This window comes from Calonectris borealis, chromosome 3, assembly GCF_964195595.1.
Source record: "Calonectris borealis chromosome 3, bCalBor7.hap1.2, whole genome shotgun sequence".
In the NCBI taxonomy this organism is placed as follows: Eukaryota; Metazoa; Chordata; class Aves; order Procellariiformes; family Procellariidae; genus Calonectris; species Calonectris borealis.
The window spans coordinates 581,346-604,554 of record NC_134314.1 but is presented as its reverse complement, the minus strand read 5'-3'; the positions used below and the strand labels follow the sequence as shown (position 1 = coordinate 604,554).

Sequence of the window (23,209 nt, the reverse complement as noted above, 5' to 3'; positions counted from 1 at the left end):
CGAAACGAAAAAAAAAACACAAACAAAAAACCAAAACCTTTTTTTTTTGGGTAACCTTTTCATTTTCCGCTCTTTTCTGGCTGGGTTTTTCTGTTGGTTTGGTTTCTGCTTCTCGGAGCAGCGGGCGAGACGAGACGCCGTCGCCAGCTCTGCTCTCGGAGGAGGGGAAACGGCAGCGGGAAACCCCAGCCGGGAGAGGCGGAGGCGAAGGAGACCCGCTCCGTCTGCGCCGAGCGCGCGCCGAGCTCGCGGCGCGGCCGCCGGCCCGGCGAGCTTGGGGGGAGCGCGAAGCGGCAGGGAGGCGCTCGGCCGGCTCCGCAACGCCCAGCGACTGAGCCTCACTCTTTTCCACCAGCACCGTTCACTGGTGATATGGAGCCAACCCAACTGGCAGGGAAGCCGAGAACACACACACCACAACACACACCTTTTCTACAGTATTTTGGGTGCCTACCACACGGGAAACCTTGAAGAAAGCAAATCTTAGAAGCCGCTGTTACCTCTTGTTTACAGTTTATATATATATGATAGATATGAGATATAGATATATATATATATAAAAGGTACTGTTACTACTGTACAACCTGACTTCATAATGGTGCTTTTAAACAGCGGGGTGAGTCGAGACATCAGCTTCCATGTTGCCTTACGTGCCGGGCCTTTCCGAGCGAGCGGCGCGGGAGAGGGCCGGGGCGGCGGCCGGGCGGGAAGCGTCTCCATCCCGAGTCATGCAATAACCTTTTTCTGTCCTAAAAGGAAGCGCCTCCCTCGGCGACGGCGGCGTGGCCGCCCTGCCCTGCCCGGCCCTGCCCGCGCTGCCCGCCCTGCCCGCGACGCGCACAAACGTACTGGTGCTCTTCTGCGTACGTGGCGTCCCCGGCCAGGCCGGTGCTGGTTGTCCCCCCCCGACCCGGCGGCAGCGGCGGCGTGTTCCTGCCTGCTCCCGCCTGCAGGTGCTGCCTGCCGGGGCGGCGCGGGGCACGGGTGCTGTGAATCGGGCTCTTGCCGAAAGCTGCGGCGGTGCCGCGCCGGCAGGGACGCGGGCAGGGCGGGAGGCAGGCAGGGAGCAAGCGCGGGACGGAGCGGTGCTGGAGCGTGGCTGGGGCGCTTCCGGCGCGGGACGGGGACGGCTGCGGGTCCCCGGACCCTGGTGCTACATCTGCGGGGCCGGGCTGGTCGGCAGGAGGGCGATGCTCCGGCGAGCTGGGATGGGACCCCGGTGCTGCCCACGGCGTCACCTTGTGCACCGGGTGGCTCGGGGCATCGCTCCTCTGTCCGAGCGTGGGTTTGGAGCAACTGTGTCCCGTCGGTGCCCCGTGCCGGGGGTGGCCCCGTAGCCCCTTTCTGGGGTGATGGGTGCCCGTGAGGTGCGTGGTGGGCGCGGGGATGCCGCAGGAGCAGCGGTGTCGGTGTCAGGGCAGGCAGCCCCGGTCGCAGGGGGCCGGGAGCCGCGACGGCGTTGGCGGTGCAGAGGGGAGCCGTGGTGCGTGCAGGCAGGGTGCAGGCAGGACACGGGCAGGTGCTGGCATTGCTGTGGATGGTGCTACTTGTCTGGCAGCTGTGGGTGCCGCAGGAGGTCGGTGGGTCCGGCTTGGTGCGGGGGCATTGCCCCACGTCCCCGGTGTCCACTGGGGTGGCCGGATCCTGTGCCCGGCGCTGGAGCGGAGGGGCTCCGGCGGGGGCAGGGACTGGTGCTACGGCACGGGGGAGGCTCACGGAGGGTCTCCGGCCCGTCGCCGTCTCTTCTCTAACTGTGAAAGGTGCTGGGGGTCCGCGTGCAGGCGGGGGCCGCCGGCTGCTCGGTGCGGGGTGCTGGCTAATTGGCAGCGAGCCGCGCCGGCGGCCCTGGGGTGCTGAGAGGTGCTGGGACCGACGGCGGCGGGGGCGGGCGGGGGCGGCCCCGGGCGCCCCCATCTCCCCACCGCGCCTGGTGCTACCGGGGGTTCGGAGGCCCCTCTGTCGGTGTGGGCGGCGCGGGGAGCTGAGCTGGCGCGGGGCGGCCGCGGTGGGGGGCACCGCGGGGCCCAGCTTTGCCGGGTGGTAAAGGAGGCGAGGCGGGACGCGGCCCCCCGGCCCCGGGCGCTGAGCCGTGGCTGTGGGCTCTGGCTCGGTCCCGGGGCCGGATCCCGCGCTGCCCTGCAGCGCCGGGGCAAGTCTGGCACAGGACTGCTCCACCGCGCGCAGGTCCCGCCTGCTGCAGCAGCGCCAGGCGCGAGCCTTGCACGGCCCTGCAGCGCTGTCTGCAGGTCCTGCATGGCCTGCAGCACCGGGTGCAAGTGCTACGTGGCCCTACAGTGCTGTTTGCACGGCCCTGCAGCATCGCGTGCAAATCCTACGTGGCCCTGCAGCATTGCAGGTGAGTCTTGCATGGCCCTGCAGCACCGCTCGCAGGTCCTGCACGGCTCTGCAGCACCAGCTGTGCGTCCTGCACTGCCCTGCAGCACTGTCTGCAGGTCCTGCATGGCCCACAGTACCAGGTGCAAGTGTTGCGTGGCCCTGCAGCGCTGTTAGCAGGTGCTGCACAGCCCTGCAGCATTGCATGCAAGTCTTGCACAGCCCTGCAGCACTACCTGCAGGTCCTGCACGGCTCTGCAGCACCGGGTGCAAGTGCTACGTGGCCTTGCAGCACTAAGTGCGAATCCTGCATGGCCCTGCAGCGCTGTTGGTGAGTCTTGCGCAGCCCTGCAGCACTGTCTGCAGGTCCTGCATGGCGCTGCAACACCGGGTGCAACTCTTGTGTGGCCCTGCAATGTTGGGTGCTGGTCCTGCATGGCCCGCAGCACTGGGTGCAAGTGCTACACAGCCCTGCAGCGCTGGGTGCTAGTGCTGCACAATCCTGCAGCACCATTTGCAAGTCCTGCATGGCCCTGCAGCGCCGGGTGCAAGTGCTGCACGGCCCTGCAGCTCCGGGAGCGAGCCTTGCAAAGCCCTGCAGCGCTGCCTGCAGGTCCTGCACGGCCCTGCAGCGCTGGGTGGGAGCCTGGCACAGCCCTGCAGCAGGGTTTGGGGGTCCCAGCGGGCCGTGCCGCGCCGCACCGGCCTGGCGCAGCCCTGCAGCGCTTCCCTGGGACCCTCTCGGCCCGCGGCGCCTTTCGCGAGCCGGGTCCCAGCCGGCTCTGCGGCGCGGGGTGCCGGCCCGGTGCGGCGTTGGCGCGTCCCAGGCGGCTCCTGCACCCGCCGAGGGCGCCCGCGGCTGGGACGCCCGGGCCGGTGCCGGAGCCGGTGCCGGCGGGAAGCAGGTTCCCGTCGCGGCACAACTGGAAAGGTGCCGGGGCGGTGCCGGGCTCGGCTCGGTGGTGCCAGGGGCATGTCGGCAGCTCCGCGGCAGCCGCCGGCGGTGGTGGGGACCGTGGGGACGCCTGGGGAAAGAGTTCAGTTTTTAACGTACCTGACTCACATCTTTTTTTAAAACAAACAGACAAATTTTGTTGCACAGCCCTAGATGAAACCGTAAAAACAAAAAAAGCCTAAATTCCTTAAGATCCGCCGAGGGAGTGGGTGACAAACACGGTGCTAAAACATTTTATTAAAAATATATATTGTTAAATTAAGTCTGCTGTCTGGACAATGACTGTTTGTTTTGTTTTCTTGTAGTGGAGTTTCAAAGAGCACTATTATTTTACTCTTATATATTATTATTAAAAAAAAACGAAAAACAAAAAGGCATTTTAACTTTGTACTTGAAAACTAAACGAGAGATTTCATGTGTTTTAGCCTAGACATTGAAGTAGCTGACGCTTAACTATTTGTGGGGAATCATGTACTCATACCGAGGAATAAACGCGTAGAGTTCGGTACCCTCCTCTCCTATGATTTGGCTCAGCCCGCGCCCGACCGCCACATTCCCGGCAGTGCCGGCGGTGCCGCCGCGGCCGCCCCGGCCCAGCGTCCCCAGCTGCTCTTCCCCCCACCCCCTTTTATTTTCTACTTTTCTCTCTCTCGGTTCGTTCCTTTTGTTTTTTGTTGGTTTGTTTTTTTAGGGTCGCTTCTCTATTTATTGCCGCTGAATACTGTGCATTTCACCGTATGGTTCTGGCCCGCGGGGCTTGCCCGGCACTCTGTTGTATCTGTGTAAGTATTGCTCGTGACATAGCTGTTCTGAACTAATTAAAGGTCAATGCGTGCAGCAGATGTAGGAAGTCTGTCCGTTTCGCTTCCATCCCATCCTCCTTTTTTTTTTCTTTGGTGCCCAGAAGAGTATAATACAGACAAGCTCCTTTCTAATGTACTTGTGCTGGAGAACACTTGAATAAATGTACTGTTTTTGTGCAAAAAAAAAAAGAAAAAAAGAGGAAAAAAAAAAGAGAAAAAAAACCTCCCTGCGGTCCTGTGCTCTGTGTCCCCTCGGCGTCCTGGGCGGGGGGTCCAGTGGGTGGTGGGGTCCCAATGGGGTCCCAGTGGGTGGTGGGGTCCTGGTGGGCGGTGGGATCCCCGTGGGTGGTGGGGTCCCAGCGGGGTCCCAGCAGGCAGTGGAGTCCTGGAGGCGGTGGGGTCCCAGCAGACAGTGGGGTCCCAGTCCGGGGTGCGGGGGGCTGTGGACTGAACCCAGCTCCTGGGGCAGGGCACCGGGGGTGGGGGTGCAGAGCCCCCAGCGGAGTGGGACCCCACATTTCTGCCCTGTGAGCTGTGGGTGAGGAAACTGCCCTGTGCAGCTCCTGCCTCAGTTTCCCCTCCAGCCGGGCAGCGCCGGGTGGGTGGTGAGAAGCCTGGGGACCCCCCTGGTCCCTCTGCCGGACCCCGAGGTGGTTGGGTCTTGAGCGTGGCCCAGGGGACCCCTCGTGGGATGGAGAGTGGAGAGGAGCTGGGGGGGTGAGGAGCCAGGCAGATCACGGGGATGGGGATGGGCTGGTGGTGGGGACAGGCTGCGGGGGCATGTGGGGACACTGGAGCTCAGCTGGGGCTGGGGCGTCGAGGGACCACAGGGCCAGAGAGAGCACCCACCCCCCGTGGCCGGGGGCTGCCCAGGGGACAGGCTGGGGCTGGGGAGGGCAGGGACGGGTGACAATTGCCTGGAGATGGGGCTGGAGGAGGAAAACTGCCTGAAACGGAGGAGAACCAGGCTGGGGCTCCCCTGAGACACCCTGACCCCCCAGGGGCTGCACCCAAGGGTGCCCAGGGGCTGCTCAGGTCCTTGTGAGCCCCTCTCGGTCATCGCCAGAAGGTGATGGGGACAGGGGGGCATCCCTGAGGGGTGATGAAAGGCAAATGTCGCATCCCTGAATGGCCGGTGCTGAGCGCGTATGCCTGCGCTGGGGCGCAGGGTCTGGTGGGTGGACGCGGGGTGGGCGAGCGGCGGGTGCAGCTGGTGGCTTGAGGGATGGAGAGCGGCCCTGCCGAGAAGGACTCGGGGGTGCTGGTGGACAAAAAGCTGGACGTGACCCAGCAATGTGCGCTCGCAGCCCAGAAGCCAACCGTGTCCCGGGCTGCACCACCAGCAGCGTGGCCGGCAGGGCGAGGGAGGGGGTTCTGCCCCTCTGCTCTGCTCTGGTGAGACCCCCCCTGCAGGGCTGCGTCCAGCTCGGGGGTCCTCAGCACAGGACAGACAGGGACCTGTGGGAGCGGGTCCAGAGGAGGCCACCAAAACGATCAGGGGGTGGAACAGCTCTGCCATGAGGACAGGCTGAGAGAGTGGGGGTTGTTCAGCCTGGGGAAGAGAAGGCTCCGGGGAGACCTTATTGCGGCCTTTCAGTGCTTAAAGGGGCTTATCAGAAAGGTGGGGACAGACTTTTTAGCAGGGCCTGTCGCGACAGGACAAGGGGGAAGGGTTTTAAACTGAAAGAGGGGAGATTCAGACCAGATAGAAGGAAGAAATGTTTTACACCGAGGGTGGTGAAACCCTGGCAGAGGTTGCCCAGAGAGGTGGTGGATGCCCCATCCCTGGGAACATCCAAGGTCAGGTTGGGGCTCTGAGCAACCTGGTCTGGTTGGAGATGTCCCTGCCCGCGGCAGGGGGTCGGACTGGATGGACTTTGAAGGTCCCTTCCCACTCAAACCATTTTGTGACACCAAATCTGCGGGGACCGGTGACTCTGCCCAAGGGCAGAGCTGCCACCAGCAGGACCGAGCCAGGCTGGAGCAAGGGGCCAGCGGGGACCCTACAAGGACAAATGCCAGGATGGGGACAGGGCAGGACAGGGGATGGCGATGGATGAGGATGGGGCAGCAGGTCCCTCCAGCACCCCTGACCCAGCCCCACGTCCCCACCCCGTGCACCAACCCTGGCACCGCTGGGCACCGAGGGCTGCACCCTGCACGCAGGGTGTCCCGTGCCACCAGTCCCCCAGGCTGTGCACAGGGGACAGGGGGGTGACAGCACCGCCACGTCCTCCTGTGTCCCGTCCCCACACGCTGGGGGCTGCTGGGAGCATCTGGGCTGTGCTGGGCACTGCTGGGCTGTACTGGGCACTACTGGGTGTTACTGAGCTGTACTGGGTGCTGCTGAGCTGTACTGGGCACTACTCGGTGCTGCTGATCACTACTGGGCTGTACTGGGCACTACTGGGTGTTACTGGGCACTGCTGGGCACTACTGGGCTTTGCTGGTCACTGCTGGGCTGTGCTGGTCACTACTGGGGTCTACTGGCCACTACTGGGTGTTACCAAGCTGTACTGGGTGCTGCTGAGCTGTACTGGGCACTACTGGGTGTTACTGGGCACTGCTGGGCACTACTGGGCTTTGCTGGTCACTGCTGGGCTGTGCTGGTCACTACTGGGGTCTACTGGCCACTATTGGGTGTTACCAAGCTGTACTGGGTGCTGCTGAGCTGTACTGGGCACTACTGGGTGTTACTGGGCACTGCTGGGCACTACTGGATGTTACTGGGAGCTGCTGGGCATTACTGGGCTGTGCTGGGTGTTACTGGGCACTGCTGGGTGCTGCTGGACTTTGCTGGGTGCTACTGGGCTGTACTGGACACTGCTGGATGTTACTGAGCGCTGTTGGGGTGTACTGGCCGTTACTGGGTGTTATTGGGCACTACTGGGCTGTGCTGGGTGCTGATGGGATCTGCCAGGCTGTGCTGGGCATTCCTGGGTGTTACTGGACTGTAGTGGGCACTACTGGTCTGTACTGAGCACTACTGGGTGTTACTGGGCGCTGCTGGGAAGGGCTTATGGGGGTGTCATGGGGGAGCGATGTGATGCTATGTGAGAGGCAGGGGGTGCCATGGGGGGGTGCCATGGGGGGTTGGCATGGGGGGGGTGGCAGGAGGGATTACCCTGGAGAGAAATGGGTTGTCGGGGGGCTATGATGGGGGTCTATAGGGGTGCCATGGGGTCTCATGGGGGGCCCATGGGGACATGCGAGGGAGGGCCATGGGGAGGTGCCGGGGGGGCCATGGGGAGGGGCCGGGGGGCCATGGGGAGGTCCCGGGGGGGCCATGGGGAGGTCTCGGGAGGCCATGGGGAGGTGCCTGGGAGGGCCATGGGGAGGTGCCGGGGCGGGCCATGGGGAGGTCTCGGGGGGCTATGGGGGGGTGCCGGGGGGGCCATGGGAAGGTGCCTGGGGGGGCCATGGGGAGGTGCCGGGGGGGGGCTATGGGAAGGTGCCGGGGGGGCCATGGGGAGGTGCCGGGGGGCCATGGGGAGGTGCCTGGGGGGCCATGGGGAGGTGCCAGGGGGGCTATGGGGGGGTGCCGGGGGGGCCATGGGGAGGTGCCGGGGGGGCCATGGGGAGGTGCCTGGGGGGGCTATGGGGGGGTGCCGGGGGGCCATGGGGAGGTGCCTGGGGGGGCTATGGGGGGGTGCCGGGGGGCCATGGGGAGGTGCCTGGGGGGGCTATGGGGGGGTGCCGGGGGGCCATGGGGAGGTGCCTGGGGGGGCTATGGGGGGGTGCCGGGGGGCCATGGGGAGGTGCCTGGGGGGGCTATGGGGGGGTGCCGGGGGGGCCATGGGGAGGTGCCGGGGGGGCCATGGGGAGGTGCCGGGGGCCGGGGTTACTCGGGGCCGCCTCCGCGCGCCTTTGTGCCGGCTCCCGTCACCACGGCAACCGCGCGGGCAGGTGGCCGCCGCTGGGCGGGGTCCTGGGCTCCGGCCCCGCCCCCTCTGCCTGTCAGTCAGGCCGCGCGCAGCCCACCCTGCTGGGAGGCCCGGCCCCGCCCCCAGCGGGGAAGACGGGCGGCGACTGGCCGAGGCGGCGGGCAGGCTCCGCCCCCGCCGCGCAGGTTTGGGTGAGAGGCGATCGCGGACGGGGAGCGCGGCGGGCGCAGCCGGAGCGGGAGCGCAGCGGAGCGGGAGGTACCGGCGGGGCTGGGCCGGGCTGGGCCGGACTGGGCTGGGCTGGGCTGTTCCCGCACGTTCCCGCACCGGCGGGATGTGACTTGTCGCGGCCGTATCGCGACGGGTGGGGCAATCGCGACAGGTGCGTATACCGCGACAGGCGGGGGTGTCGCGACAGGCGAGGAGGGGGAGTGCCGCGCCACCCCCGCATGGGGCGACTCGCTGGGTATGGCGGGGCGGAATGGTTATGCGAGGCCCCCGCCCAGGTACGGCGAGTCACCTGTCGCGACAGGGCGATGGTGTCGCGGCAGCGCGAGGGGCTCGCCTCGGCGGGGTGTGGCGACGGGGCCGCCCCGCCCGAGCGGGCCCGGCTCCCTCGTCGGCGCCGTGTCGCGACCGGGTGCGGAGCAGCAGGTGCGCGGAGGAGCGGGGACGGCGGGGCGGCCGGGGCGCGGGGGGGCGGCGGGGGCGGGCGGGGGTCCTGCCGGGCCCGGCCCATTGTTCCGCGGGGGCTCCCGGGCGGCCCCGCCCCGCTCGGAGCATCCTTTGTGCTGGGCGGCACCGGGCTTTGTCTGCGGGGCCGCCCCGGGGCTGGCGGGGTCGGCACCCGGCCGCGCCCCCGGGAGCCCGCACCGGGCCCCGCCGCAGCGTCACCGCGGCCGCCCCTCGCCCCGGGCCGCGCCTCCCCCCGCCGCCCCCGCACCGCGCCCGGGGCCCGGCCCCGCGCCGGGTGCGCCCTGCCCAGCACCCCGCACCGGGGCGGGCAGCCCCGGCTCTCCGCCCGGGCAACCCCCCCTGCAGCCCCGGCTCTCCGCCCGGGGACCCCCGCAGCCCCGGGCCGGGCCCCCGAGGGCTGGCAGGACCCCTGGGTTCGGTGCCGCAGTGCCGGCTGCGACGCGCTCACCCGGCACACCCTGGGGTCAGCGCCTGGGGTGCGATGGGGACCCCGGAACAGGGCTGGGGGGTCCCGCTGGGCGCCCAGCACCCCTCTGCTGTGGCAGCGCGCCCTGCACTCGCTCGGGTGTGGCCATAGTGCCGTGGAGCGTGCCGTGCCGTGGCGCGTGCCGTGGAGCGTGCCGTGCCAAGGTGCCCGCGGGGACCAGGACTGGCTGCCTGCACGCCCGCAGCATCCCGGGCTTGGCGGCTCTGCCGGAGCATCCCTGGCCCTTTGCCCGTGGATCATGGTCCCCCGCTCACAGCAGGGTAGCCCAGGTCCCCCTGTCCCTCCCGGGGTGGTGGCTCGGTCACCTCAGCACTGGAGCTCATCCTGGCCGGGGGTCGGTCGGCGGGTCCCCGGCAGCAGGGCAGGGCAGCCCAGGCCCCTCGTGCAGCACCGGAGCGGGATGCCGGCTCCCGGCCTGGCTGTGTCCGAAACGGAGCCGGGGAAGGGGCAGGGCTGGGGGGATGTCACCCCCCAAGAGGCATCTCCGAGGCGGGGGGCGATGCCCACCCAGCTGCCGCCGCTGGCCGGGGACAGGCAGTGGTTGTGGTTTGGTGTCACCGGCAGGGCTGATCCTGCCCAGGAGGGGACGGTCACCGAGCCCAGCCCCTGACAAAGGAGGGTCCCGGCCAGGGCCCAGGCGGGAGGGTGGGTGCTGGGCAGGGTGGGTGCCGGGGGTCTCACCAGCACAGACAAAAGCCGGGTGCGGCAGAGGGGCCGCGGCAGGCCGGGTACGGGAGCAGCCCCCGGCCTCGCCTCGCTGCACAATGCGGCTCTGTGTGCGGCCGCGCTGCATTCCCACCGTCCCAGCACAAAGGCCAGGCCCAGCAGCCGCCCCGGCCCCAACAGGTGCCCCCCCAGCAGCTCCCGCCGGGGCAGGGGTCCCTTTGTCCTGCCGGGGTCACAGCTGTCCCCAATCCCCCGCCCCACCAGCCCCCGCGGCTCGGGGCTGGCGGAGCAGCCGGCGGGCACTGGGGGGGCTGGAAGCCCCCCGAGATGGCCGCGCTGCTTTGTATGCCGGGAAGTGCCGCCGCGGCCCCCCCCCCCGGGCTCGACCAGGCTGCCGGCAGCGCCCAAGGACAGCCGAGCCAGGGGCCTGCGGTGCGGGGGTGCCGGCTGCGGTGGCAGGGCCGGGTGGGGGGTCCCCAAGGATGCTTGCGGCCCCCCCAGTGCTGACACTGCGTTTCTGCCCTGCCTGGGGAACCTGTTGTCTCACAGAAACCTCCTGCCTTCCGCCTCAGCGAGCAGCCGCCGCCGCTGCTGCCTGATGCTGGCTGTGCCACTGCGCCGCAGCGGCTCGCCGGGGCGCGGGCAAGAGCCTGGGTGTTCCCAGGGCAGGCTGTGCCGTGCTGGCACTGCAGCACAGGCTGGGGGACAGAGGGGCAGAGCCCTTGGGAATGCCCAGTGTGAGCTGGGGGGGGGACTGGGTGTGAGCTGGGGGGGACTGGTGTGCCAGGCAGTCCGCGGTGGGCAGCCTGGGCTGGGCACAGGGTCTGGCGTGACGGCTGGAGCGGCGGCTGGCGGTGGGGGGCAGCGATGCCCAGTCCTGCAGGCGCAGTGCCGGAGCAGTGGGGCTCTCCCGGGGCTGGGTGCAGGGGTGGCCAGCTGGGTCCCCGAGGAGTGGGCAGGAAAGGGGCCCGGCACAACAGGGTGGGGGGAGCATGGTGGCGGCGTGGGTGGCTCCGTGGTGGCAAAGGCCATGGGCAGCGTGTTGAGCTGCCAGCCCTTGTCCGTCCATCGTGTCCAGCCCACGCCAGGCTCGCCCTCGCCTGCGTCCTCGAGTGATGACCCGTCTCTGCAGCCAGTGCCTGGCCTGCCTCCCGCGCTCTGCCGCGCTCTGCCGCACTCGCCCCCTTCCAGCACACCCATGGCAGCCACCCTCTCCTCCACCTCACCCGTGGGGCCGGGGCTGTGGTGCCAGAGAGCCCACCCGCCCACCCCCGCCGGAGCTCCGGATCCAGCTGGCAGCGGGGCCCTGCCTGCACAGCGCCGGGGCAGCCGGGCTGTGCGGGCCCCCGGGGCAGGTCAGGTCCCACCATGGTCCGTGCAGCACTGGGCACAGCGGGGGCACAGTGACTTGGGGGGCACAGTCACCCCCTCCTCAAGCTGCTGTGGGGAGCAGGGCAGGCGAGGCCAGGACATGGTTGTGGGGACCTGTGCCCTCCTCTCCCCTGTCCCACCCGAGCTGGGGGGCCTGGCCCGTGCTGCGCGGCGCAGGGTGCTGCGGCACCGCTGGGAGCCGGCGCAGGCTGCCTCCCTGCGCGCTGCCGCGCTCCAGATCCGTCCGTCACAGCAACCCGCTTTCATCTTGGGGTGCCATGCACCACTTCCACACCCCCATTCCTGCGCAGCACGAGCACCGTCCTGCCCAGCCCATCCCTGCCTTGGGGTCCTGGGGGGTTTGGGGGGGGCAGTGGGCACCACCGAGTCTCCTGTTGTCCCTCACCCCACCAAGGTCAGTCTCTGCCCCGACATCTCGCCCCATCCCGGCTGCTGCTGGCACGGGGGCTCGGCAGGTCTCTGGCTGGGGCTGTCCCCCTCGTCCCCCTGGGGCCGGCAGTGCCGCCGTGGGTCCGGGTGCCCCCCAGCACAGCCCTTGCAGAGCCTGGGGCTGGGGGGGCAGCGGGGCAGCTGCCCCTGCCCCAGGACTGGCTGGGCTGGGGTGCCGGTGCCCCGCATGCCACGGCGGCCCGGCACGCTGCATGAGGAGCTCCTGCGGGCAGGAAGGTCGCGGCCGTCCCACCTCGGCCCCTCTGGCACCCGTTTCCCTCTGCCGTCCCTCGGCGGCCGGCACAGCTGTGCATGGCAGCGGCATTCCTGGCAGGGCGGGGGCCGCCTGGCCCAGGAGCGATCCCGTGGCAGGGGGGCGGCCTGTGGGACCCTGGCAGGTGCTCGCTGTGGTCCCGTGCCGGGGTGAGAGCAGCGGGACGAGGCATGGGCTGGCACCGGGCTTGCCCACGGCAGGGCTGGCACTGCCATCGTGGAGCCCTGGGGCAGGAGCTGGCCCAGGAAGGGCTCCCGGTGCCCCCCAGCCCCAGCGCGGTTGTGGCCCTGCAGTGGGCACAGCCGCTCGCCCTCCCCGGGCAGCTGCTCCTGCCCGCAGCGCCGGGAATGCTCAGCTGCTGGCAGGGCCCGGCTCAGCCCCACAGGCCACCGCGGCTCTCCGCCAGGTCCGGCGCCCGGGGAAGCCATTTGCTGCTGAGCCGGCGTTTTGCTCGGTGGCTGGGAATTGCTGGCACGTCCTCAGGACTGTCCCTTCAGAGCGGTGCCCCGACCCCAGCATCCACACGGAGCGGTGGCAGGGCTGTGGGGGCACCGCGCCAGCCCCTTGCCACGAGGGACTGTGCCACCGCCAGCAGCATCCTCTGCCCCATGGCCCGGTGCAGGTCCCGGAGTCATGGCAGGGACAGCATGTGCCATCCCTGTCCAGGGGCCTGGGGACACTGGGGTCGGGTGGGTGCTGGGGCTCTGCCACCCCCGCGGCAGCCGGGGCTGCTCGGTGCCGGCATGGTCGTGCCGGCGAGGCCGGGCAGTGCCGTGCTGCCCACATGCAAGCCCCGGCCTTTGTCTGGAGGAGGGGAGGCAGCACTGCCTGCACAGCCCTGCGCCCTGCACGGGCAGCACCGCTGGGGTCCCTGGGGGGGTCCTGGGGGGGCCCACGCAGAGGGGTCGCTGGTGTCGGGGTCCCTGCAGTGCGTCCCTGCAGAGGAGTTGCTGGGACAGGGGTGCTGGTGGGGTCCCAGCCCACCTGGTGCCCCCAGGGCGGGACGCGGTCCCGGGGTGCCCGTGCAGCCGTCGCGTGCCGTCCCTGCTCAGACGGGTCGATCGCGTTTGACCTTCATCTACCAAACGAATTACAGATTGTGTCTGGGGACGCCCCTCGCTGCTGGGGGGCGAAGACGGCGCTGGGGCAGCGCGGGGGCTCCGGCAGAGCTGGCACCATGCGGGGCCGTGGGGCAGAGGCCCCGGGCAGCGGTGTCAGCCCCGGCGCTCTCCATGCCTGGAGCCCCCCCTCTCCGCGGATTTCCCGGGATAATCCAGTGTTGACATGGCCCAGGGCGGGGATGGGCATGGTGGATGCGCAGCCGCGGGGCTGCCCGGAGCCCTGCCTGCCTGCCTGCCCGCACCGGCTCCCAGTGCCGAGAAGGGGGACTTGCCCCCGTGGCAGCAGAACTGTGCAAGCCCGGGACCCCCAGGGTGGGCGATGGGGGTGAGCCCCCCCCGGCCCTGGGGGGCTGCGCGGGACAGGGGCACCCGGTGGCCGCCCCGGGGCTGACGCCTGCCCTCTCAGCACCATGCTCGCCAACGCGGCCACCATGCGGATCCTCATCAAGGGGGGGAAGGTGGTGAACGACGACTGCACGCTGGAGGCGGACGTCTACATCGAGAACGGCATCATCCAGCAAGTGGGCCGCGAGCTCATGATCCCTGGCGGGGCCAAGGTCATCGACGCCACCGGCAAGCTCGTCATCCCGGGTGGCATCGACACCAGCACCCACTTCCACCAGACCTTCATGAATGCCACCTGCGTGGATGACTTCTACCACGGCACCAAGGTACCGCCCGGCCGCGGCCCCCCCTGCCCACCCCGGGCGTGCTGCCTGCACGCTCTGCCCACACCCCGAGCCCGCGGAGGGTGGGTTTGCTCAGGGAGGGCTCCCTGGCCCCCGGGGTGCCGGCGGGTGCTGCAGGGGGTCGGCATGGAGCATCTGCGGCCAAGGGGGATGCCGGGCAGGCGAGAGCGTTCGGTGGCCGGGCCCCGCTGGCGGGAGCTGCGCGGCGTGGGCAGGCTCTCTGCCCCGGCACTGCACCAACTCCCCAGCAGCCTGGCACCGTGCGCAGGCTGTCCCCATGTCCCCATCCATCAGGTCCCCTTGCTGTGAACATCCTCCTCCTTCACCGGTGCCACAGCACCCTGTGCCAGCATGGGGCCCTCCGCGGTGCCAGCCCGGCTCGGGGCCCTCCCTGTGCCGCAGGGTCCTGCCGTGGGCTGGCGGTGCCGTGCACCGGGTGCCGCTGCCTGGGGGTGTCGAGGGGCCAGCAGAGGCTTGTCCCGGCAGCGCCGGGGCCGGCTGTCTCCAGCACCCCGCACAGAGCAGCCATTGTGCCGGGCCGGTGCTGGCCGCGCCTGGCCCCGGGGTGCCCAGCATCCCTGGGCAGGGGCTCGGCTCTGCCGCGGCTGCTGCAGCACAGGGGTTGGGGTCGGGGCAGGCCCCGTGCCATGGCACAGTGAGGGGCCGGGAGGGGCACGGCAATGTGCTGGAGGGCAGGGGGCCAGTGCAGCAACCGCGGGCACCCCATGCCATGCCTGCTCCCCGTCCCCATCCTGGCAGGCTGCCTCGCAGCACTGCGCCGGTGCCACCGACCCGCGCCAGCACGCGAGGGCCAATTGGTAAAGGAGCTTTGGGGATTAGCCGGGCCGGGTGAGCCGGGGACACCGCCGGGTGCGACGGCTCCCACCCTGCTGCCCACGCGTGCCGCAGCGGGGGGGCTCTCCCTGCAGCCCCTGCGCTGCCTGGCCTGGCCTGGGCAGGCCCATCCCGGATCGGGCCCTGCGCCGGGGGCGCAGCGGGGGGGACTGCAGGGGCTGCGGTGCCCAGGCCCACCGGCAGCCCAGGCGGGGCGTTCCCCTGCACCCCAAATCCAGCGGTTGGTGCCCTGGCAGGCGGCAGGATGGGGCCCTCCAGATGCGTCATGTGTCCAGATGTGCTGCTGCAACCGGGCAGCGGCGGGCAGGGCCAGGGTGCTGCGGGGGGCGGTTGCACCCCACGGTGATGTGAGGGGATGCCTGCCTGCAACGGGGCCCAGCCCGGGACCCCCGCCTGCCTGCGGGCAACGCCGTGAGCCGAAGGTGGCTGTCCCAGCCCAGCCACCCGGGGATCAGCCCTGCTCGTAGCCAGGACCAGGCGGCAGGACCACGTGCAGCGTGGGCAGCACTGCGGGCCCTGGGGGCCGTTCCCTAGCGGGGCCAATCCTGACCCCCACCACCACTGTCCCCGTCACCCGCAGGCAGCCCTAGTGGGAGGGACGACGATGATCATCGGCCACGTCCTGCCGGACAAGGAGACCTCGCTGCTGGACGCCTACGAGAAGTGCCGCAGCCTGGCCGACCCCAAAGTCTGCTGCGACTACGCCCTGCACATGGGCATCACTTGGTGGGCGCCCAAGGTGAGCCTGGCCGCGCCGCGCCGGTACAGCAAGGCTCTGACCCCGGCACCGCGAGGCGGGCGCCGGGGCTGCGGTGCCCAGGAGCAGCTGCTGCAGCCAGGGCTAATTCCTGGCCCTGCTGATCCCATTAGCTGCTTGTTGGGGTGGGCTGGGCTGAGCCCCCAGCCTGCCTTTTGAGCTGCCTTGATCCCGGCTCAGCGGGGCAGGGGGTCCCCGCGGGGCTGAGCCCCTTGCCGGGGCGGGGAAGGTGCTGCCACTCCATGGAGGGGACCGGGACGCCCGGGCACGGTGGTCCCAGCTTGAGGGGGGGACCCCATTCTGCAGCACGACCCCCGCAGGGGCTGGCCCTGCTCAGCGCCCAGACCCCGTCCCACAGCACGCTCAGCCCCTGCAATCCCCGCCGAAGCTGCCAGAGCAGGATCAGGCCTGGCTTGAGCCGGGCTGCTCCCAGCCGTGCTGCAGGGAGACCCCGATCCCTGTGTACCCCGTGGCCCGGCCAGACCCTCCCCGGACAGAGCAGGGGATGGATGGGGACAGAGTGGGTGCCCCCCAGGGTGCATCCCAGCACCGGCACACCGGGGATTCGGCCAGGCCAGGGCCAGACCACAGCGTGACAGGGCGAGCAAAATCCCCCCGCTCCCCCAGCACTTGCCGCTCCCCAGATCACCCCAGGGTGCGTGCACAAATCCTGCGTCTCGCGCCCCAGGAGCGGTGTCAGTCCCTGCCCCGCGGCAGGGTGCACCTCGCCCCGCCTGCCCTGTGGGGGGGGAGCAGGTCACATGGCTGCCCACGGACCCCGGAGCTGCCATGTCCCCCCCACCGCACTGACCCCCCGTCCTGGCGCAGGTGAAGGCAGAGATGGAGACGCTGGTGCGGGAGAAGGGGGTGAACTCCTTCCAGATGTTCATGACCTACAAGGACCTGTACATGCTGCGGGACAGCGAGCTCTACCAGGTCTTCCGGGCTTGCCGCGACATCGGGGCCATCGCCCGGGTCCATGCCGAGAACGGCGAGCTGGTGGCTGAGGTGAGCGCTAGGGCTGGGGGGTGCCCACGGGCAGCCCGGCAGCGATGGGGCAGAGCCCCCTGTGTCACCCCCACCCTGACACCCCCCCCCATTCCCCAGGGAGCGAAGGAGGCGCTGGACCTGGGCATCACGGGGCCGGAGGGCATTGAGATCAGCCGGCCCGAAGAGGTAGGTGACTGCTGGTGTCCCTGAGTCCCTGCACAGGCGATGGCCTGCGATGTGGCTGGGATGCTCCGGGGCATCCTCATAGCTGGCACCGACCATGCACCCACCCGTGCACCCGTCTGTGCGGTCCATTCACCCATCTGTGCCACCCGTGCACCCACCTGCACGCCATCCATGCACACCATCTGCACAACCATTTGCACACCCATCTCCACACCATCTGCACACCCACCCTCGCACCACCCACCCGTTTGGCCGTGCCGTGCCATGCGTCTCACTGCCCGCTCTCTCCGCAGCTGGAAGCCGAGGCCACGCACCGCGTCATCACCATTGCCAACAGGGTGAGTGGTCCCGAGCCGGGCGGCCAGGACTGAACCCCGCTGCCAATGGTCCGCACCGGGGTCCCCCCCGGAGCAAGCTGGGTGTGTGGCACATGCAGTGGGCATTTGGGGGTGGGCGCCCCGGTTCCATGGGGGGCACGGGGACCCCCCTGGAGCCGGGGCGCCATGGTGACAGTGGCACTGACCCCCCTCTCCGCAGACCCACTGCCCCGTCTACCTGGTGAACGTCTCCAGCATGTCTGCAGGGGACGTCGTCGCTGCCGCCAAGATGCAAGGTAGGGGCTCGGATGGGCACCCCCGGGAGCGGCTCCCCCCGCCCACCCCGGGGCAGGACGTGGTCCCCCCGGGCTGGCAGTGGGGTGGGACGTGGACCCCCGTGGGCCCAGAGAGGGGTCTGGTCCCGCTGGTGCAAAACCTCCATCTCCCCCTGGCATCGTGTCCGTGCGGTGGTAGCCCGCAGGCCACGCCTCCCCGCCCGCAGGCCACGCCTCCCCGCCCGCAGGCCACGCCTCCCCGCCCGCAGGCCACGCCCCCTGCAGCCCGAGCCCCTGGCGCTCCCTCCTGCCTTGTAGTTCCGCCCCCTACAGGGGAAGAGCCCTTAGCTCCGCCCCCTGCCCTGCAGCTCCGCCCCCTGCCGTGCGGGCTGTCCCTGCGCGGGAGGCTCCTACACGCGTGGGCGCACGGGCACACGCAGGGACACGGGCAGAGGCGCGCGCGGAGGGGTGTGCACACGCAGGCGTGAGCCCGAGTGGGGCTGCAGCCATGGGGCACGGACAGGGACACGGGACACGCTGATGTGGCACGTGGGCAGGGGGCACACGCGTGGACACGGACATACCCGCAGGCACGGGCCGCACGCAGGGTGAATGTGGGCACCCGGAAGGTCATGGGTGTGAAGGGACATGGACATGGGCACATGCAGGGCCGTGTCACGTGCAGAGGTGCAGACACACACAGCACGGGAGGTGCGGGGCCACGGACACGCAGAGACACGTGGGCTCTTGCATGGACAGGGATGCAGGCAGGAACAGATACGCGGACACAGGAGCACATGTGTGCATGGGCCCACAGCCACTGGGCACCTGCAGCTCTTCTTGCAGACACACGGGACACAGACGTGAGCACATGTGTCCACACGTGGACATGGGGCTCCTGCCCGGACGGGGGCACACGCTGCCTGCAGAGATGCCGACATGGGCAGAGCACACGCATGCCCCTTGCACACTTGCCCATGCACATCCCTCCATTGCACACCTGCCCCCAGCCCCACGTGTGTACCTCCGCCCCGGCAGGGAAGGTGGTGTACGCGGAGACGACCACGGCGCACGCCACACTCACCGGGCTGCACTACTACCACCAGGACTGGTTCCACGCTGCTGCCTACGTCACCGTGCCACCACTGCGCCTGGACACCAACACCTCTGCCTACCTCATGAGCCTGCTCGCCAAGTAAGGCACCCTGGGCACCCCGTGCCCCAGCACCCCTTCCCGCGAACCGTGCTTCCCCGCACCCCACGCTTGCCGGTGCTCTCTGGGCACCCCTGGTGTCCAGCATGCCCAGGTGTCCTGCTCCCGGGTGCCATGCCGTCTGCCTGCCCTGTCACCCCAGCACCAGGTGTTCTGGCACCCTGCTCCCCAGGCACCCTGCTCCCCTGGTGCTGTGCTCTCCAGACACCCCATCCTTCAGGCATGCCCCTCCCGGGGCTAGCCCCTGGCACCCCACGTGCCTGGCACCTCACTTCTTGGGCACCGGGCTCTCTGGGTGCCTCACTTCCCAGACACTGCGCTCCCTCGGGGTCTCGCTCTGTGGGTGCTGCACTTCCCAAGCACTCCCTGAGCACCTGGGATGCTGGGTGCCCCGCTGCGTGGGTGGCTCACTCCCCAGGCAGCCCGCTCCCTGGGTGCTGAGCTCCCCAGTCACACCACTGCATGGGTACCCCATGCCCTGGGCACCCTGCTCCCCAGGCACCCCACTCCCTGGGCACTGAGCTCCCCGGTCACCCCACTGCATGGGTGTCCCACTCCCCAGGCACCCTGCTCCCTGGGCACTGAGCTCCCTGAGCACCCTGCTCCCTGGGCACCCCATTGCGTGGGTGCCTACTCCCCGGGCACCCCGCTCCCCAAGTGCTGAGCTCCCAGGCGTCCTGCTTTCCAGGCGCTGAGTTCCCCAGGCACCAAGCTCCCTGGGCACCCCACTGCATGGATGCCCCACTCCCCAGGCACCCTGCTCCCTGGGCGCTGAGATCCCTGGGCACCCCACGGCATGGGTGCCCCATTCCGTGGGCACCCCGCTCCCTGGGTGCTGAGCTCCCTGGGCACCCCACGGCATGGGTGCTCCATTCCTTGCACACTGAGCTCCCTGGGCACCCCACTCCTGGCCGCCTGCCCCGTCACCGGCTGGCTGTGGCCGAGCCGCCCCGGCGGTGCCATCAGCAGCGCTGCCCCATCCTCCCGCAGCGACACGCTGAACATCGTGGCCTCCGACCACCGGCCCTTCAGCACCAAGCAGAAAGCCATGGGCAAGGAGGACTTCACCAAGATCCCCCACGGCGTCAGCGGGGTGCAGGACCGCATGAACATCATCTGGGAGCGAGGCGTGGTACGGGGTCCCGCACCCCTCCCCTGCCCACAGGCACCCCCGGGACGGGGCTGGGACGGGGCTGCCCCCCGCTCTCGGGGGGCTCGGCAGTGGGTCCGGCTTGGGCTGAGCTGGCCCCAGCTTTGGGGTGGGAGGGCCCTTTCCCCAGGTCCCACGGGACGTCCCATGGGGTGTTTGCCCTCTGGCATGGGGGCGGGCGAGGTGCTCCCCAGTGCAACCCAGTGGGTCCCAGCAAGGGGCACGGCTCCGGCATCACCCCCGAGGTGTTCAGGGCGTTCGGGGTGGGCAGCACAGGGCACGAGGGACGGGGCGCAGGCAGCTGGGCAGCGCTGTGGGGCTGGGGCAGGATGCGGCCCGGCACATCCTCACCCCCCTGCTCCGGCGGCAGGTCGGGGGCAAGATGGATGAGAACCGCTTCGTGGCCGTGACCAGCTCCAACGCAGCCAAGATCCACAACCTGTACCCCCGCAAGGGCCGGATCATCCCCGGGGCCGACGCCGACGTCGTGGTGTGGGACCCCGAGGCCACCAAGTAGGTGCAGTCAGTGGGGGGACTGAAGGGGGCTCCCCATGCCGCTGGGCGCCCGCTCACCGCCCCGTCCCCCCGCCCAGGACCATCTCGGCCAGCACCCAGGTGCAGGGGGGGGACATCAACCTGTACGAGAACATGCGGTGCCACGGGGTGCCCCTGGTCACCATCAGCCGCGGGCGCGTGGTCTACGAGAACGGCGTCTTCATGTGCGCCGAGGGCACCGGCAAGTTCTGCCCGCTCCGCTCCTTCCCGGACTCCGTCTACAAGAAGCTGGTGCAGCGGGAGAAGGTAGGGGGTAGCGGGGGCCGAGCCGACACTGTGCCGCGGCGTGGGGCAGGGCTGCGCCGTGCCTGGCTCCCAGCTGCCGGAGGGGACGAGGGAGGTGGCGGCCGCAGTGGTCCCAGCGGTGTGGGTCGGTGCTGCCGATGCCGGGAGGACGGGTCTGTGCCGCCTAGTGCCATGGTGCCACGCCATGCCGTGGTCGGTACCGCCCTGGAGCATCGCGTGGCGGGAGCGCAGCGTGCCCCGTGCCGGGGACGGGAGAAGACGGCAGCGGCAGTGCCCGGCCAGGTGGCGTGCCTGCTGGGGGGCGCACAGTGGAGGGCCCCCCCAGCTCCTGCCCTTCCCTGGGCCCTTGCCCGCGTGCCGGCAGCGCAGAGGGTTTGGGGACTGTCACCCTGCGCGCTGCTGCAGCCGGCAGTCATCCCGACACATGTGCGACGCATGTGCCAAGCATGGGGGGCCCCCCGTGCCCCCCTGTCCTGGGCTCTCTGAACTTTGCTGGGTCCCCCCTCTGCAGCCCCCCAAAGTGGTCCCTCAGCTCACGGTGGCCCCGCGTGCACCGGGGCAGGGACACAGGTGGCTGGGACAGGAGGGGACCCTGGGGCACAGCCCCGTGGGCTGCAGTGCAGGTCTCGGCGGGGCTGCAGAAGCCCCTCTCCTCCTCTCTGCCCCCCCCCATTGCCCCCATCCCGCAGCGCCAGCCCTGCAGCCCATCGCTGGCCCCCTGTGGGCGAGGGGCACGGTCTCCACCCCACTGTCCCCCTCTGCACTCACGGGTGCCCAGGGCTCGACGTGGTGCTGATGCTGCAAGGGAAGGGGACGGCCTGGGGGTCCCGGTGCCGTCCCGGGGAGCTGGGAGCCAATGCCCAGCGCCATCGCTGGAGCCGTGTGCGGCGGGGGGCAGCGCTGGGGGCGCATGGGGCAGGGTCCTGCCGCTGCGTCTGCACGGGCATCGCCTGCCTGCACGGGCCACTCGGAGCACTCGCCTGCGCCTCACTGCGGGGGGTCGGCTTGGCACCGCCGGGGGGATGGGGGCGAGGGGCTGCGCCACCGGGGCCACCTGCCTCCCCCACACCCTGCTCTGGCACCGCTCTGCACTGGCACCTCCTGCACCGGGAGCCCCGCAGCCTGGCCAGCATCCCGCTTGGTGCCTCTCGTCCCCGGCTGCACCCTTCCCCACTCTGCAGCCCCCTCCCCACTCTGCAGCCCCCTCCCCACGCTGCAGCCCCCTCCCCACACTGCAGCCCCCTCCCCACACTGCAGCCCCCTCCCCATGTGTCGCAGCCCCCTCCCTAGCCACAGCGTGCCCTGGCCCCCTTCCTTCCCCTCCTTGCACCCGGCTGATCCGCACCCCGCTGCAAAGCAGTGGCACCCCTAACCCCGCTTGCACCGCGGGGCACCCCTGTGCTCCCCCCGCGCCCCGGCCGCAGCCCCCCGCCCACCACGGCGCGGTGCCACCCGGGCTGACGCTCTCTCGGCTTTTTCTTTCCCTTCTGGCAGAGTTTAAAGCTGCGGGGTGTGGATCGCACCCCGTACCTGGGGGACGTGGCCGTGGTTGTGCATGCTGGGAAAAAAGAGACGGGGACGCCCCTGGCCGATACGCCCACCCGGCCCGCCACGCGACACGGGGGCATGAGGGACCTCCACGAGTCCAGCTTCAGCCTGTCCGGTAAGAGCGGGGCCGCAGCGAGGGTCCCGGCAGCCCCGGCCCTGCGCCCAGCCCCCCCTGGGGCTCACCGGCAGCCCCGCATCCGGCGGCTCTCCGGCACCGGCCGGGCACTCGCCCCCCCCAGGGTGCCCCACCACCACCCCAGGGTGCAGCCCCCCTTCTCCTGGGCAGGGGGCCGTGCCGCCCCAGTGCTCCCGTGGCAGAGTAGGGAGCTGACCCCATCCCCGGACCCGCAGCCCCTCCAGCCCTCGCCCTCCCTCCGTGCACCGTCTGTCGCGTGGCTGCGCCTGGCAGGGGTCCGTGCCGGGCTGGGGGCGGCCGGGGGGCCGGGGCGGGCAGGACTGAGCCAGCGCATGCGTTGTGTTTGGCCCCGGCGGGCGCCTTTGTTCGCGGGAGTGGGACCAGAGGGATGGGGGGCATCCCCGCAGCTCCGGCTGGCGCCCGCCGTCCCACCCCGCAGCCTCCATGGCACTGCCCTGCGCCGGACAGGACCGAGCCGCGTGCCGTGCTGCGGCAGGAGCGGGGCTGGCTGCATGCTGCTCCCTCGGCTGCGGCACTCCGTGCTGCCCACGCTCACCGCAGCGCAGTGCTGGCTGTGCCGGGGCTGGCACCCTCGGGCGATGCTCCCTGCTGGCACCCCGCTTGGTGCTCCCGGCGGGGCGGGGGCCACTCTGACCCCCCAGGGTGGGACGCTGGGGCCTGGGGGGTCACGAGCGTCAGTGCCAGCGTGGCCGGTGCTGCACGAGGCACCGGTGCTCCAGTGCTCGCCCATCGCGTGCGGCACAGCCGAGGTGGGAGTGGGGCTGCGGGAGAGCCGGGAGGACACGGAGCACCCGCTGTCCCCACGGTGCCAGCGGAGGGGTGGGTGCCGGGGTGGCCGTCGGGCTCTCGCCCCGGTGCCGGCGGCCCTGACGCCGTCCGTCCGTCTGTCCGGCAGGTTCTCAGATCGATGACCACGTTCCAAAGCGAGCTTCGGCCCGGATTCTCGCTCCCCCCGGAGGCCGGTCGAGCGGCATTTGGTAGAGCCGGGGACCTGTCCCCCAACTGAGGACCAGGCGCCGGCCTCACGCCGCCCCCCCCGGGACCCCGGCTCCGGCGGGGCTCCCCTCGCACCGGGGGGCCCTGCCCGGCCCCCGGCCCGCCTGCGGGGCCGTGCCAGCAGCGTGAGCTGGCAGCCGTGCGCGGTGGGCCGGGGGGCCGGGGGCCGCAGCCCGGCCGGCGGGAGGGGACGGGGGCAGCGGGTGGGCCTGCCCCGGCCCTTTTCTGTTTGCA

The 23,209-nt window shown here is 70.3% G+C and overlaps 1 protein-coding gene across 2 annotated transcripts; it reads left to right on the top strand.

The window, feature by feature from the left end:
• The first annotated feature begins 8,586 nt into the window (after positions 1-8,586).
• Positions 8,587-22,985, top strand: DPYSL5 (dihydropyrimidinase like 5). Of its 2 annotated transcripts, XM_075147966.1 has the most exons (13): positions 8,587-8,630; positions 13,448-13,712; positions 15,166-15,324; positions 16,171-16,350; positions 16,450-16,518; positions 16,812-16,856; positions 17,056-17,131; positions 18,149-18,305; positions 19,314-19,455; positions 19,844-19,986; positions 20,067-20,274; positions 21,769-21,937; positions 22,875-22,960. In XM_075147966.1, the coding sequence occupies exons 2-13, from the start codon at positions 13,452-13,454 to the stop codon at positions 22,958-22,960; spliced, it is 1,695 nt and encodes a 564-aa protein (XP_075004067.1). In that variant the 5' UTR covers positions 8,587-8,630; positions 13,448-13,451. The 2 variants fall into 2 exon arrangements, with proteins under 2 accessions (XP_075004067.1, XP_075004066.1); XM_075147965.1 differs by lacking the exons at positions 8,587-8,630; positions 21,769-21,937 and having other exon boundaries at positions 13,452-13,712; positions 22,875-22,985.
• The last annotated feature ends 224 nt before the right edge of the window (positions 22,986-23,209 follow it).

What these genes read in the sequence shown, in the direction of transcription:
- DPYSL5 (XM_075147966.1), top strand. Translation starts at nt 13,452, where the DNA reads ATGCTCGCCAACGCGGCCACCATGCGGATCCTCATCAAGGGGGGGAAG. An exon ending in ACTTCTACCACGGCACCAAG is followed by an intron (nt 13,713 to 15,165) that starts GTACCGCCCGGC and finishes CGTCACCCGCAG; the next exon opens with GCAGCCCTAGTGGGAGGGAC. An exon ending in CTCATGAGCCTGCTCGCCAA is followed by an intron (nt 18,306 to 19,313) that starts GTAAGGCACCCT and finishes ATCCTCCCGCAG; the next exon opens with CGACACGCTGAACATCGTGG.